Source organism: Rhinopithecus bieti, unplaced genomic scaffold (assembly GCF_001698545.2).
Source record: "Rhinopithecus bieti isolate Rb0 unplaced genomic scaffold, ASM169854v2 scaffold_6876, whole genome shotgun sequence".
In the NCBI taxonomy this organism is placed as follows: Eukaryota; Metazoa; Chordata; class Mammalia; order Primates; family Cercopithecidae; genus Rhinopithecus; species Rhinopithecus bieti.
This window is the reverse complement of record NW_016805229.1, coordinates 1,158,772-1,175,379: the sequence shown is the minus strand read 5'-3', so window position 1 is coordinate 1,175,379 and position 16,608 is coordinate 1,158,772. Positions and strand designations below refer to the sequence as shown.

Below are 16,608 nucleotides of genomic sequence, written 5' to 3'. Positions count from 1 at the left end.
TGGGAGTTTTTTTTTTTTTTTTTTTCTTTGAGACGGAGTCTCACTCTGTTGCCCAGGCTGGAGTGCAGTGGCCGGATCTTAGCTCACTGCAAGCTCTGCCTCCCGGGTTTATGCCATTCTCCTGCCTCAGCCTCCTGAGTAGCTGGGACTACAGGTGCCCGCTGCCTCGCCTGGCTAGTTTTTTTGTATTTTTTAGTAGAGATGGAGTTTCACCGTGTTAGGATGGTCTCGATCTCCTGACCTCGTGATCCGCCTATCTCGGCCTCCCAAAGTGCTGGAATTAAAGGCTTGAGCCGCTGCGCCCGGCCTAGCTGGGATTTTTTTATGGAAAAGAGTTTCCCCTTCATTTTTTTGATCACTGATCACTCTGTAGTGATGGAATAAATGACTGTTTTCCTCGGGGAAGCCTTCTCTGACCCCGGTGAACCAAATGAGTACATTTGGGAAAGGTGGAGAAATTACTTGGTTTTTTCCACTTTTTCTGTTTTCAAACAATGACCTGGTTCACTGGCAATATCAGATGTTTCTCTTTATTCCCAGCGTCAATATGAAACTTCTGTATATAAACATATGTGGTAAGGCCGGGCACGGTGGCTCAAGCCTGTAATCCCACCACTTTGGGAGGCCAAGGTGGGCAGATCACTTGAGTCAGGAGTTTGAGACCAGCCTGTTCGCCAACATGGTGAAACCCCATCTCTACTTAAAATACAAACATTAGCCCAGTGTGGTAGCTCACGCTTGTAATCCCAGCTACTTGGGAGGCCGAGGCAGGAGGATCACTTGAACCCAGGGGGCAGAGGTTGCAGTGAGCCAAGATCACGTCACTGGACTCCAGCCTGGGCGACAGAGTGAGACTCCATCTCAAAAAACAAAACAAAAAAACAATGTGTGATATGTTTTAGCCCGTTGTACTTACTCTTCTTGTCAAAGCTCAAATTGTCCCTCTCTTACCCTGCAGCGGCCACTTCTGCTTGGCTCTTGAACCTTTTAACAATCCTGTTCATGCTTAGTTTCCTTGTTGTCTGGTGTAACAAGATGTTCTTGGCTTACCTTGCATATTTCCTGCCCAGCCACTTTTCCAAGAAAAATCTGGAAGTTTGAAACAAAAAGCTTCAGTGCCCCAGTCTCACCCCAAACAAACTTAATCAGAATCCCTGGTGCGGGTAGGGTCCGGATACAGTATTTTTTATATTAAAAAAAAAATTTTTTTTTGAGACAGGGTCCCTAGGCTGGAGTGCGGTGGCACGATCTCAGCTCACTGCATCTTCTGCCTTGTGGGTTCAAGCAATTCTGCCTCAGCCTCCCGAGTAGTTGGGATTACAGGCGTGAGCCACCACATCCAGCTAATTTTTTGTATTTTTGGTAGAGACGGGGTTTCACCATGTCGCCTAGGCTGGTCTCGAACTCCTGACCTCTAGTGATCTGCCTACCTTGGCCTCCCAAAGTGCTGAGATTACAGGCGTGAGCCACCACACCCAGCCAGGATACAGTATTTTTTAAAAAGCACTCCCAGCCTTGAATGGAAAAACCACTTGAGGAGAGTATGCCGCCTTATCTGGCTCTGTAAACACGTTAGAGCTGCACAAGGCTGGAACTTTGAGTGGAGTCCTTGGCTAAAGCTTTCATTTAGCGTGGTGACCTCTCTTCCCTCTGCTGCTAAAGCTTGTGTTTCAGAATTGAGACCCGGATGCATCCGTGTTGAAAGCCAGACTTTGTCATCCCAGGACCTCTGTGTCGGTCCCTTTCCTTGCCTGTGTGTTGTTGACTTGGGGCTCATCTTCATACCTCTGGGAAATAAGTTATTCGATAGCTTGCTTAGAATCTCTCGGTACTTCCCATTGCCCTTAGAATGAAGAGCAAGATATGTGGCCTGCAGTGTAGACTGTGCACAGCTTCCAGTATAGACTGCTCAGGCGCTTTCTTGATTCCTGGAGTCTGCCATGCTTCCTTCTGCCACTGGGCCTTTGCACACACTGCTGTCTGCTGGGAATGCATTGCCTTTCCTCATTACTTAGTTCTCCTCTACTCACCCTTCAGGTGCCAGCTTGACTGTCTTCCTCGGGGCAGCCTTCTCTGACCTTGGTATACCAGATCAGCCCCCATGCACTTACTTTGTCTCATTGGTAATATTTCTCTCCCTTCAGGATGCACATCAAGGCCCAGAAGTTGTAGTTTTGCATTTGTTCATGTGATCATTTGAAGCATGTCTCTCTCTGGAGCCTGACTCTTTGCGGCTCACATCCTGACTCCACCACTTTTAGCTGTGGGACCTTAAACAAATCTTTTCGTCTCTGGTCCCCAGTTTTTAGATTTAATTTTATTTTTATTTTGAGATAGTCTTGCTCTGTTGCCAGGCTGGAGTGCAGTGGCACAATCTCGGCTGACTGCAGCCTCCACCTCCTGGGTTCGAGTGATTCTCTTGCCTCAGCCTCCCAAGTAGCTGGGACTACAGGCGCCCGCCATCACACCCAGCTAATTTTTGTATTTTTGGGAGAGACGGGGTTTCACCGTGTTGGCTAGGATGGTCTCGATCTGTTGACCTCATGATTTACCTGCCTTGGCCTCCCAAAGTGCTGGGATTACAGGCCCAGTTTCTTTTAACTGCAAAACAGGGATGATATAATTACTTTCATCTGTCTTGTGAGGTGAGGATGAAGATTAAATAAGGTAGTTTGTGTAAAGCACTTAGAACAGAGCCAGCTATTAATAGTAGAGAATCTTGTCAGGTATTACTGATGATTGCTGCAGTAGACCACAAGCACCATACAGGCAGGGGTCATTTCTGTTTGTTTAGATTTGTATGCAGGGTGCTTGGCACAAGGGTAGTGCTCGGAAAATACTTGTTGGATGAGTGAAGGAATCAAGTGGAGATAATAATAATACCGTGTTTATAGAATTCCACGAGGATATAAAATAATGCAAATATATAAGCTCTTGGTAGAGTGTCTAGCACATAGTAGGTGGTCAATAAATATTCAGTGACCAAATGAGTAAAGTGGGGACAGTACTAACACCCACTCATGAGGTTGCTGTGGGGATATCAGGCAACCCTGTAGTACCTTGTAGAATGCTTAGCACATAGTAGGTGCTCCAGAAAATATTTGTTGAATGAATGAGTGAAGTAGGGATGATGTTAACGCCAGCTCCTAGGGTTGTTATGGGGATACAAGATAAGGCAGGTCTATAGCATGTTGTATTATGGTTGTACACGGTAGACACTGTTGATTGAAACTGAAGGAGCTGCCATGAGTTTCTTTCTGCTGGGGATTAGGAGAGGATCCTTTTGGGGTGCAGAATGGTGTGGAGCTGACGCTGGTCCTCTGGAAGGAAGAGTGAGCAGCTAACTACTCCTTGCTAAGCTCTGACCTGGATGAAAAGTTGAATCGTTCCTTTCCCTCTTCCTCCCAAACCTGTGCTTTCTTTCCACTAGAATCCTTGTCCGGAGTCCAGCGCCTCCTTCCTGTCCAGGATCACCTTCTGGTGGATCACAGGGTAAGGCTGAGCCCCGCAGACCTCAGGGAGGTGGTGGGGAATGAATGAATGAATGAATGAATGAATGAACATGAACATGCTCAGGTCCCCCCCGACTTCTCCCTCCGTCGCTCTGTTCAGCAGAGTTGTCTTGAGTCTGCCTGGGCTGGCCATGTGGTCTCAGAGACACCAACTCTGTCCGGCAGTTCCATGAACTTGAATGTGATATACACAGGAGCCGTGAGCAGCTTACACCTCTGCAGAAGGCTTTGCCTGGGACAGCCATACGCTGGACTGCTCTTGCTTTAGCTTCAGATTTGGGTTTTTAAAATATTAGGTATAGTTACTCTTAACATTGTCCCCCTCCTGCCCCCCACTCCTTAGAGAAATAATACTGTCTCACCATGGGAAATGTGGGTTAAAAAACCACATGTACAGATCAGCAGTAGGAACCACACAGAGGCAACCAGTTTCACCATTTTAGTATGCCTACTTCTGGTCTTCTTTCTTTTTTTTGAGATGGAGTCTCGCTCTGTCAATCTCAGCTCACTACAGCCTCCACCTCCCGGGTTCAAGCGAGTCTGCTGCCTCAGCCTCCCAGGTAGCTGGGATTACAGGTGTGCGCCACCATGCCCGGCCAATTTTTGTATTTTTAGTAGAGACAGAGTTTTGCCATGTTGGCCAGGCTGTTCTTGAACTCCTGACTTCAGGTGGTCCACCCACATCGACCTCCCAAAGTGCTGGGATTATAGGTGTGAGCCACCATGTCCAGCTACCTTCTGGTTCTCTTTTTGTACATCTTTTTCTGCCCATTGTTAGCATCTTATTGGGGATTGTTTGAAGGTTCTTTTTTTGCCCCTAATATGCATCATCGTTTTTTTTTTTTTTTTTTTGGGACAGGCTTTTGGTCTGTGGCTAAGGCTGGAGTGCAGTGGCACAATTGTAGCTCACTGCAGTCCCACTCTACTGGGCTTAGGTGATGCTCCTGCCTCAGCCTCCTGAGTAGCTGGAACTACAGTCACGCTCCCCCGTGCCCAGCAGATTTTTGTACTTTCTGTAGAGATGAGGTTTCATCATGTTGCCGAGGCTGGTCTCCAACTCCTGAGCTCAGGTGATTCTCCTGCCTCAGCCTCCCAGAATGCTGGAATTACAGGCATGAGCCACCATGCCCGCTCTCATCTTTGTCTTAATGACAAACACCTTTTTAAAAAATTAGATGTTTTAAATAATTTATTCAAATTACTGTTAAAAAGCATCACTGGGACAGTTGATATAATTTGCACATGACTACAGGACACCGGATGCATGCTAATAACTTTCATTCTTCTTTTGGAAAATTGTGCTCTAGTTAAATAAGAGCATGTCCTGGATTGGAAGGGGATGCCTCCAGTTTTTTGGGGGTAAAGGCATAAGGCATGTAGAGCCTACATGTTAACTTTGTTTTTTTTATTTTTTATTTTTATTTTTTATGAGACGAGTCTCGCTCTGTCGTCCAGGCTGGAGTGCGGTGGCAGGATCTCAGCTCACTGCAACCTCTGCCTCTTGGGTTCAAGAGATTCTCCGGTCTCAGCCTCCTGAGTAGCTGGGATTACAGGGACCTGCCACCACACCCAGCTAATTTTTGTATTTTTAGTAGAGATGGGGTTTCACTATGTTGTCCAGGCTAGTCTCAAACTTCTGACCTTAGGTGATCCACCCACCTCAGCCTCCGAAGGTGCTGGGTTTGCATGTGTGAGTCACCGTGCCAGACCTTTAACTGTTTAAATGGTTCGGAAAAAGGTGGTGTGTTTGCATATGTATGTGTGTTTGTGTGTACGTGTCAGTGGATAGAGACAGAGAATGATACTGCCAACATGGCAATATGTTAACAGTGGTGAGTTGAGTGAATTCTTAGTATGATTTGAGTAATTTTTCTGTAAGTTCAAAATTAGAACAAAAGATGAAAGTATTTTACCTTATATTATAAAAGGTATAAAAAGTCTGCTGGGCACGGTGGCTCATGCCTGTAATGTTAGCATTTTCAGAGGCCAAGGTAGGTGGATCACCTGAGGTCAGGGGTTCGAGACCACCCTGGCCTACATGGTGAAGCCCTGTCTCCACTAACAATATAAAAATTAACCGGGCAGCACGCGCCTTTAATCCCAGCTACTTGGGAGAGTGAGGCAGGAGAATTGCTTGAATCCATGCAGTGCGTCGAGATCGTGTCATTGCACTCCAGCCTGGGTGAGTCACATAGAAAGATTAGTATAATAAAACTCAATAAGCTCATCACCCAGATTTCATGCTTGCTAATGCTTTGTCATGTCAGCGTTTTTATTTTTTTATTTTTCCTTCTTTTTTTTTTTTTTTTTTTTTTTTTTTTTTTTTATGGACTCTGACTCTCTTGCCCAGGCTGGAGTGCAGTGACACAATCACGGCTCTCTGCAGCCTCCACTTCTTGGCCTTGAGCAATCCTCCCACCTCAGCCTCCTGAGTAGCTGGGACTACAGGTGTGAGCCATTATGACTAGCTAATTTTTTTATTTTTACTTTTTGTAGAGATAGTCTCCCTATGTTGCCCAGGCTGGTCTTGAACTCCTGGGCTCACAAAGTCCTCCCACCTCGGCCTCCCAAAGTGCTAGGATTATAGGCATGAGCTACCATGCCTGGCCCATATCAGCCTTTTTTAATTTAAAATTTTAAAAAGTTGGCTGGGCACGATGGCTCATGCCTGTAATCCCAAGACTTCGGGAGGCCAAGGTGGGAGGATTGCTTGAGCCCAGGGGTTCAAGACCAGCTTGGGCAACATAGGGAGACTCTGTCTCTACAAAAACAAAAAATAAAAAAAATTAGCTAGTCACAACGGCTTGCACCCGAAGTCCCACCTACTCGGGAGGCTGAGGTGGGAGGATTGCTCTAGACCAGGAGCTGGAGGCTGCAGGGAGCCGCAATCGCACCACTGTACTCCATCGTGGGTGACACAGCGAGACGCTGTCTCCAAATAAATAAATGAATGAATAATAAAAAATAAATTAGAGTCATCCTGATATTTCGCTCTTAAATCATCTTTTTTTTCTAAGTCTTTTGTATGCACCACTAAAAAAAAAAAAAAAAAAAAAGCCATTTTCCTGCATGACCCAACAGAATGAGCTATAATTACCTTGTAATGTGCAGAAATGTCCATCCACATTCTGACTTTCCCAGCTGCATGGCTGCCGTCATTTGCAATGGGCAGTTGTGCTGCATCAGCAGGCGTGTGGAGTGAGTGAGCCCCGTCCTCCTCCTCCTCTCATTGACTCTCATTGCCTAACACCCTTGTGTCTTGGCCCCAGGTTGATTGTCCGGGGCTACCGCCAGCCCCTGGAGGGCAGTGACCTCTGGTCCTTAAACAAGGAGGACACGTCGGAACAAGTCGTGCCTGTTTTGGTAAAGAACTGGAAGAAGGAGTGTGCCAAGACTAGGAAGTAAGTGTGAGCTTCCTTGGCCTCCAGGATGCCCCGGTCACCTCCTTTCCGCTACTGTGGCCTGAATCCAGGGTGGAGCCCTGGCAATGCTGCCTGTTAGTAGCTTTGTGGTTCTGGGCAAGATGCCTCACTTCTCCTCCTAGCCTCGGTTTACTTTTCTGCCAAATGGGGTAGAATCTCACATGTCATTAAGGCAACTGGGTAGAGAAAAGAAGAAAGAAGCCAGGCCCACGGTGGCTCTCATGTCTGTAGTTGCAGCACTTTGGGAGACCACGGCAGGCAGATCACTTGATTGGGAGTTTGAGACCAGCCTGACCAACGTGGTGAAACCCCATCTCTACTAAAAATACAAAAACTAGCTGGGCGTGGTGGCGCACGCCTGTAATCCCAGCTACTCAGGAGGCTGAGGCAGGAGAATCACTTGAACCTGGGAGGCGGAGGTTGCAGTGAGCTGAGATTGCACCCCTGCATTCTAGCCTGGCAGACAGAGTGAGACTCCGTCTCAAAACAAAGAAAAGAAAAGAAAGAAAGAAGGAAATGCCTCTCCAAGCAAGCAGGCAGTGGATGATGTTTGCCATGACCCGTGACTATTCCTCCTTGAGTCAGTCTCACTTTTTCTGTCTCTTAGCATCTGGCATCTTGCATGTTCTTGATGCTTGAATGTTCTGTCCAACATGCCCAGCTGACCATGTATGTCTGTTTAGCTAAAGAAGCCCCATTTGAGGGTGATTTTGTCTGTACTGGATTTTATACTCTATGCCCTATGTAAGGCATGCCCCACTGTGCCTCCTCTGTCATTCTTTTGGGAATCAGGCCAGGGCCACCCCTGCACGTACCTTAACTTGTCAGATTTGAGACACCATTAGTTGCACGATGTGTTATTATTCTACGTAACAGTAAGAAAGAAAAGCAGCTGCAAATTAAACAAGGACATAAGACGTGTCCTGAGCCCAGACGAGCTGGACCATGAAATTGCAGGTGACATGGGGCCAGTGGATTGCTGCTGTGGGACTAGTAGAACAGCTGTTTTTGTTCCTGTTGCCTCTTCCGGGGTAAGTTTACTACGATAAGCCGTGAGGGGGCCAGTCTGGTACATTGGATTCCCCATAGACCCATTGGCCTTACAGGGAAAAACCCCAGACCCGGGTTCAGTTCCTCATTCTGTTCCGGGGATGCCCAGGATACAGACCTTTAGTCAGACCCAGGTGGTGGGTGGGAATCTGGGACATCCATGGTGCCAGCCACTAGGATATCAGCAGAGGGCCTCGTGACTCTGGTGGGAGGCTGTTTGGGTGGTCCAGGTGATGGGAGAAATTGTCTCGTGGGAGGCAGATAGAGCTTGGGCCTCTGTGGCTGAGCATTGTAAGGAAATGGCACATGTCCATGACCCAGTTGAAGGTCTTTGGCAGGTGGAGGTGGCATCCCTGTTTATTACAGTTCTTTCATGGAGACAGAACTAGTAGGACTGATGGATGGATGGACAAATAGATGATAGATAGATGATAGATGATGATAGATAGATGATAGGTAGATGATAGATGGGTAGATAGTTGGTGGATGTGTACATGATAGGAGGATGGATAGATGATAGATGGATGATAGATGGATGATTGATCGATGATGGATGGATGGATGGATGAAGGGTGGGAGGGGATCTACTAGGGAAACCGAATCATGTGATTATGGAGGCTGAGAAGTCCCACATTAGGTCATCTGCAAGCTGGAGAACCCAGGAAGCTGGTGGCATGGCTCAGGCCAAGTCTGAAGGTCTCAGACCCAGGGAAGTTGATGATGGAATTCTCAGTGCATGATTAAAGGCCTGAGAACCTGGAGTCCCTGGGGTGAGTCCCAGAGTCCAGAGGCCAGACATCCTGGAGTTGCGATGTCCAAGGGCGGGAGAGGATGACATCCTGGCTGCAGAAGAGAGAACGCCTGCATTTGCCATTACTCTGACTTTTTGTTGTGCCTGGACCCTCTGCTGATTGGGTGGTGACACCCACATGGGGCGAGGATGGATCCTCCTTAGCCCACTGATTCAAATGCCAGTCTCCTCTGGAAACACCCTCACAGACACACCCAGAGATAACTCTTTACCAGCCATCTGGGTATCCCTTAACCCAGTCAACTTGACCCCTAACATCACCCATCACATCTGGATCCCTTCGGCCTCACCTGCAGCATCCCCCGTGCTAAGCAGGCCACATTTGGAGCGTGGGCTTCGGCATTCCTCATCATCCATGCCTCTGCTGATCCCCTGGTTCAGCTTCCTCTCATGGAAGAAGGATGCCCACCTTTGTGTCCCCGGGAGCTTGCCAGGAGAGCACATTGCTGGAGACACCGTGGGAGAGGCCAGTATCACAGCTTCGGGAGGAGGACGGAGTTTGAATCAAGAAGTTCCTCCACTGGCCTGGCCTGGCCCTTAATCCATTGAGCAGATGAAACTGACTGCTGCTTTTGTGCTTAGTGATATTTAGTCCCTGAGGGTTCAGAGAGTGGAACAAAAGAGACACACTCTAGTTGGGTGCCATCGACGTTCTATATGGGAGACAGGATGTTGGTTGTGAAACGTGCATTGACAAGAAGCTTTGGAGAGTGATAGTGCTGGGGTGAGATAAACATGAGGAAGTGAGGGTGAGAGTAACCGAGGAAGCTTTTTGTTGTTGTTGTTTTTGTTTGTTTGTTTTGGAGATGGAGTCTCTCTCTGTTACCCAGGCTGGAGTGCAGTAGTGTGATCATGGCTTACTGCAACCTCTGCCTCTCAGGTTCGAGCAGTTCTCCTGTCCTGGCCTCCCAAAGTGCTGGGATTACAGGTATGAAGCTACCGTGCCCGGCTGAGGGAGCTATTTTAGATACAGTGGTCAGAGTTCTACCCAGTGCGGCCATGACTCTTGGTGAGCATGTGCCTGTCCCTCTCTAAGTCTATCTCTGCCTCTTTCCGAGCATCTGGCATCCTGAGTGTTACTGCTTTTCGAAGTGCTTTTGTTCAGCATGCCCAGCTGACCATGTATGTCTGTTTTGAGAAGGTCACATTTGAGCAGAGACTTCATCGGAGGGAGTGAGCCTTGTGTGTGTCTGGGAAAGGAAGGGCCTTCCAGGCAGAGGGAACAGCAAGTGCAAAGGGTCTGAGGACGCTTGTGGTGTAGCAGGGGGCTCGTGTGGCTTGAGCAAAGTGAGTGAGGAGGAGAAAGGGAGGAAATCAAGCAGGAGAAGGATTTGCAGGGGTCTCCTCTGAGAGTTAGGGTGGGATTCCAGGTGCAGTGAGAACACGGGCAGGTTTTCTGCAGGGCAGTGGTGTGACGTGAGTTCTGTTGTATTTATTTATTTATTTATTTATTTATTTATTTTTAGAGACAGGGTCTTGCTCTGTTGCCCAGGCTTGATTGTAGTGGCATGATCACAGCTCATTGCAGCCTGGAAATTCTGGGCTCAAGCAATCCTCCCACCTCATCCTTCAGAGTAGCTGGGATTACAGGTGCACACCACCATGCCTGGCTAATTAATTAATTTGTGTTTTATATTTTATTTATTTTTTTGAGACGGAGTTTTGCTCTTGTTGCCCAGGCTGTAGTGCAATGGCGCGATCTTGGCTCACTGCAACCTCCGCCTCCCGGGTTCAAGCGATTCTCCTGCCTCAGCCTCCCAAGTAGCTGGGATTACAGGCATGTACCACCACGCCTGGCTAATTTTGTATCTTTAGTAGAGATGGGGTTTCTCCATGTTGGTCAGGCTGGTCTCAAACTCCTGACCTCAGGTGTTCTGCCTGCCTCGGCCTCCCAAAGTGCTGGGATTACAGGTGTGAGCCACTGTGCCCAGCCTTTTTAAATTTTTTTTACAGAGACAGGTCTTACTGTGTTGCTCAGGCTGGTCTCCAACTCCTGGCTTTAAGCAGTCCTCCTGCCTCAGCCTCCCAAGTAGGTGGGATTATAGGTGTGAGCCACCACACCCAGCTGAGTTCTGGTTTATGACATCCCAGGCTGCCCTGAGGAAGGTGGATATTACGGACAAGAGTGAAGGCAGGGAGACCAGGATGGGGACCTCAAAGGCTGTCCATGAAGTCCCTTCATGCCTCACTGGGAGCCTCTGTTTATTTTTTGAGGCAGGGAGTCACTCTTTCATCCATGCTGGAGTATAGTGGTGCCACCTCGGCTCACTGCAACCTACATCTCCTAGGCTGGAGTGGTCCTCCCACTTCAGCCTCCCAAGTAGCTGGGACTACAGGCATGCGTCACCACACCTGGCTATTTTTTTTTTTTTTTGTAGAGATGATGTCTCGCCATGTTGCCCAGGCTGTGCTCAAGCAGTCCACCTACCTTGGCCTCCCAAAGTGCTGGGATTACAGGCGTGAGCCAGTGTGCCTGACTGGAGCCTCCATTTTTTACCCAGAGCATTTTCTGAGAATTCAGTGAGATATATGTCATGATAAGCTGTGCACTAGTCCTGAGTAAATGCTGGGCAGGTTTTAGTTGTACAAGTTGTATTTATTCATCTATACACTTCCATCTTGCCGGGGAGAATGTGGTGTGAACTGGGTCTTTGGGCTTGAAAGTGGGCCACCTGAGAGGGGTCTGCCTCTGTGAGTACCTTGGTGTTTAGGGATGCTCAGCATGGGGCCAGGGGGTCATTTCCTTGGGACATTGGTAGACGGATTGCTTGCTTTATTCCCAGAGGCGTAAGCTAGATCTGGCACCTGTAACCCCTGTGTACCTGGAGAGAGTGACAAGGAAAACCCTGTCCTAGGCTGGAATTTCCTGGTGTGGCCACTTACACCCAGATCCCTTTAGTCAACCAGAGAAAGGAATGGAGCCTGTGCAGCTTGGGGCTGCTGGGTGTCCTAGGCTTGGGAATCAGGTGAGGGATACCTGGGCTGAGGGGTCTGCGTGACTTTCTAGGTCCCTTTACCACCTCTCTTCACCCCTGAGTGACTCCCTCTCAAAAGTCTGGTACGGCTGGGCATCGTGGCTCATGCCTCTAATCGCAGCGCTTTGGGAGGCTGAGGCAGGAAGATCACCTGAGTTCATGAGTTCGAGACTGACCTGGCCATCATGGTGAATCCCTGTCTCTACTAAAAATACAAAAATTAGCCAGGTGTGGTGGCGTTCGCCAGCTACTGGGGGGCTGAGGCACGAGAATTGCTTGAACCCGGGAAGTGGAGGTTGCAATGAGCCAAGATTGCACCACTGCACTCCAGCCTGGATGGCAGAATGAGAGTCCATCTCAAAAAAAAAAAAAAAAAAAAAGCAGGGGGGGGGGATCTCCCTGCTCTCACCTTTGGTTTTAAAAACCCAGTGCTTCATTGGTTTGTGTGTAGTGGTTTTATGTTCTCTTTTGTGCATGGCTACTCAGAGCTTAGGGCCATTTTGGACTATGGTTTCTGCTGGCATGAATGTGAAATGTTTCTGTGACTCTGGAACCAGAGTTTGGCAGTTTTTTTTGTTTTTGTTTTAAGTTAGACATAGTGACCATAGCGCCAGTCACTCCCTTCCCAGGCATCCACCCAAGAGAGCTGAGAACATATGTTCATAAAAGACTGGTACAGGAACGTTCTTAGCTACTTTGTGATAACCCAAACTGGAGGTAAGCCAGACAAATATTAGCAAGTGAACACACAGATGTACTAGTTATGTGCATGTGCATAACTGAATACTAACTGATGTACAAGGATGAACTATTGGCCGGGCACAGTGGCTTATGCCCATAATCTCAGTACTTTGGGGGGCCGAGGCAGGCAGATCACTTGAGGTGAGGAGTTCGAGACCAGAGGACTAACATGGTGAAACCCCGTTTCTACTAAAAATATGAAAATTAGCCGGATAGCCGGATGTGGTGGCACACGCCTGTAATCCCAGCTACTCGGGAGGCTGAGGCAGGAGAATTGCTTGAACCCGGGAGGCAGAGGTTGCAGTGAGTTGAGATCGCACCATTGCACTCCAGTCTGTGTGATAGAGCAAGACTCCATCTCAAAAAAAAAAAAAATCCCTGTAAGATAAAGACTAGATTTTTGGTGACAGCTTTATTGAGATATTCATATACCACACGATTCATGTATGCAGAATATACAATTTACTGATTTTTAGTGTGTTCACAGAGTTGTGCAGTCTCATCACAGTCAATTTTATTTACTTGCTTTTTAAGACAGAATCTCACTCTGGTGCCGAGGCTGGAGTGCAGTGGCGCGACCTCAGCTCATTGCAACCTCCTCCTCCTCCTGGGTTCAAGCGATTCTTCTTCCTAGCCTCCCAAGTAGCTGGGATTACAAGCACCCACCACCATGCCCGGCTAATTTTTTGTATTTTTAGTAAAGATGAGGTTTTGCCATGTTGGTCAGGCTGTTCTCATACAATTGACCTCAAGTGATCCACCCCCCTCAGCCTCTCAAAGTGCTGGGATTACAGGCATGAACCACTGCACCTAGTGAGAAAAAAAATTTTTTTTAGAAACAGGATGTTGCTGTGTTGCCCTGGCTGGACTCTTTCTCTCTCTCTCTCTCTCTTTTTTTTTTTTTGCGTTGAACTATATATCTATATATGCCTGTCATTTTGCCTGTCTTGATTATTGTTCTTTTTTTTTTTTGAGATAGAGTCTCACTCTTTTTGCCCAGGCTGGAGTGCAGTGGTGCAGTCTCAGCTCACCACAGCCTCTGCCTCCTGGGTTCAAGCGATTCTCCTGCCTCAGCCTCCCAAGTAGCTGGGATTACAGGTATGTGCCACCATGCCTGGCTAATTTTGTGTTTTTAGTAGAGACAGGATTTCTCCATGTTGGTCAGGCTGGTCTTGAACTCCTGACCTTAGGTGATCCGCCCACCTCGGCCTCCCAAAGTGCTGGGATTACAGGCGTGAACCACTGCACCTGGCCTATTGTTGTTCTTTGTTTTTGACACAATGGTGCGATCTGGGCTCACAGCAACCTCCACCTCCCAGGTTCAAGTAATTCTCCTGCCTCAGCCTCCCAAGTAGCTGGGATTACAGGCACCCGCTAATTTTTGTATTTTTAGTAGAGATGGGGTTTCACTATGTTGGTCAGGCTGGTCTCAAACTCCTAACCCAAGTGATCCACCCGCCTTGGCCTCCCAAAGGGCTGGGATTACAGGTGTGAACCACTGTGCCTGGCCATGATTGTTGTTTTGTATTGTTTTGAAATCAGGAACTGTGAATCCTCCAACTTGATTCTTATTTTTCACGATCGTTTTGGCTGTTGTGGATCTTTGAGTTTCCATGTGAATTTTAGAGTTAGCTCATTAATTTCTACCTGGAGGCCAGCTGGGCTTTTGATAGGGATTACCTTGACTCTAGATCAGTTTGGAGCCATCAGTTTTCTCAGTCTTTCACTTACTCAACTTGTTTAATCTTACCTACCTTGGAGGGAGGTCCTACTCTTATCCTCATTTCACAGAGGAGGAAACTGAGGCCCAGAGAGCTTAAGGACCTTGCCTGAAGCCACGCAGCTGGCCAGTGGCCAAGCCAGACCTTGAGCCGGTGACTCTAGAGTCCGTGTTTGTAACCGCTGTGCTGAGCTGCCCCTCTCCCTGGGCTTGTCGTCTTTGACTCTGCCTTCCCTGAAGGGTGACTTTCCCTGGCCATGTCCCTCCGGTGGGGGGGGGGGGGGTGCGTCACTGGCAGACGCCACAATGACTTCACTTCCTTGTGTTCCAGACAGCCAGTGAAGGTCGTGTACTCCTCCAAGGATCCTGCCCAGCCGAAAGAGAGTTCCAAGGTGGATGCGAATGAGGAGGTGGAGGCTTTGATTGTCAAGTCCCCACACAAGGAGTGGAACCCCTCCCTGTTTAAGGTGTTATACAAGACCTTTGGGCCCTACTTCCTCATGAGCTTCTTCTTTAAGGCCATCCACGACCTGATGATGTTTTCCGGGCCGGAGATCTTAAAGTAAGACCCCTTCCCTCCCAGGTGGGCTCTGTTTTCCCTCCTTGGGTTCGATCTTTCATTTGCATCAGTCATAACCCTAGGGTCATGCTGTGTCCTGAAGTGGACTCATAGCCAGATGTCTCCATTTTTACCTTAGCTTTTTTGAAAAAAACAGAGACAGGGTCTTGCTTTATTGGTCAGCCTAGTCTCGAGCTCCTGACTTCAAGCAATCCTCCTGCCTTGGCCTCCCAAAGTGCTGGGATTGCGGATGTGAGCCACCGTCACTGCCTAGCTTTGCTTTATGCTTTACTTAATACCATATTAGTGAAGACCACTTTGTTTGCAAGTAACAGAAACCCACTAGGCTCCCCTGAAACCCGAATGGGGAGGATATGGCATTGTCTTGGGAAACCAAGAGCAAGGAAATGCCAGCAGATCTCATGAAAAAATGCAACCAGGGTTGGGCGCGGTGGCTCATTCCTGTAATCCCAGTACTTTGGGAGGCTGAGGTGGGCAGATCACCTGAGGTCAGGAGGTCAAGACCAGCCTGGCCAACATGGCAAAACCGTCTGCTAAAACTACAAAAATTAGCTGGGCATGGTGGCGCACGCCTGTAATCCCAGCTACTCAGAAGGCTGAGGCATAAGAATTGCTTGAATCCAGGAGGCAGAGGCTGCAGCAAGCCAAGATTGCTTCACTGAACTCCAGCCTTGGCGACAGAGCGAGACTTTGTCTCCAAAAAAAGAAAAAAAAAACAAAACAAAACTGCAACCAGGAACCGGAGAGTCAGAAAAGGAGGTTGCCTCTCTCCTCCCTGGCTCTGTGCTGCTCTGTGACTTAGGGGCTACACATTCATTCTCTTTCCCTCCCTACCTCTTTCCCTGGTGTTCCGTATGCAGTTCCTTTGGGTGACTTGCTGGTGATGAGATATAGCTAGAACATTTAGTACACAACCCCAAGACAGAGGCCTCTGTTATGAGCAGTTGGGGCCACCTGCACAGCCAGATCACCACTGTGGACTTGTTTTTCCATCTGTGAAACTAAAATGATAGTGTTTAGCCTGTCTGGCTCAGGAGAAAGTTGGAATGCCAACACTGAAGCCCTTTTCCCTGCCTCCACGTGTCACAAGTCATTCCGGGCCCTCTCTTGGCTCCTTTGCAGGTTGCTCATCAACTTCGTGAATGACACGAAGGCCCCAGACTGGCAGGGCTACTTCTACACCGCACTGCTGTTCATCGCTGCCTGCCTGCAGACCCTGGTGCTGCACCAGTACTTCCACATCTGCTTCGTCAGCGGCATGAGGATCAAGACCGCCGTCATCGGGGCTGTCTATCGGAAGGTAGGGGGCGCTGTGCCATTGGCATGTGGCCCGACTTTGACATCCCCTCCTGCAGCCCTGGGTTACTCTGGGACCAGCGTGGAGATTTCCAGCCCAGCTTCTGGAGCAGTAGGATGAAGGTAGCTTCTGTGGCCTTAGGTGGCATGGACACTGGGCATCAGGCGTTGTATGTTAGCAAAGCTGATTTCAAGGGTTGGCGTGTAGATGTCCTTGTGTATCAGCTGTAGGTAATTGAGTTTCTTAGATGGATTGGTGACCCTCGATGTGGGGAAATCCAGTTTGGATCCTGGTTCTGCTGTTAACATTCTGTGCTTCAGCTTACTGTCAATCTTTTTTTTTTTGAGACAGAGTCTCGCTCTGTCGCCCAGGCTGGAGTGCAGTGGCCGGATCTCAGCTCACTGCAAGCTCCGCCTCCCGGGTTTACGCCATTTTCCTGCCTCAGCCTCCCGAGTAGCTGGACTATAGGCGCCCGCCACCACGCCCGGCTAGTTTTTTTT

General features: G+C 48.5%; 1 protein-coding gene across 3 annotated transcripts in view; it reads left to right on the top strand.

Annotated features, from left to right (window-relative positions):
* Positions 1–16,608, top strand: part of ABCC1 (ATP binding cassette subfamily C member 1 (ABCC1 blood group)) — a 195,477-nt gene that overhangs the window by 79,264 nt on the left and 99,605 nt on the right. For 2 of the 3 annotated variants that reach the window (XM_017871711.1, XM_017871712.1), the window contains exons 6-9: positions 3,431–3,492; positions 6,782–6,913; positions 14,563–14,793; positions 15,934–16,111. In XM_017871711.1, coding sequence (XP_017727200.1) covers positions 3,431–3,492; positions 6,782–6,913; positions 14,563–14,793; positions 15,934–16,111 — 603 coding nt within the window. Of the gene's footprint in view, positions 1–3,430; positions 3,493–6,781; positions 6,914–9,692; positions 9,724–14,562; positions 14,794–15,933; positions 16,112–16,608 lie in introns of those variants that run through there. The other variant, XM_017871713.1, reaches the window with a different exon arrangement.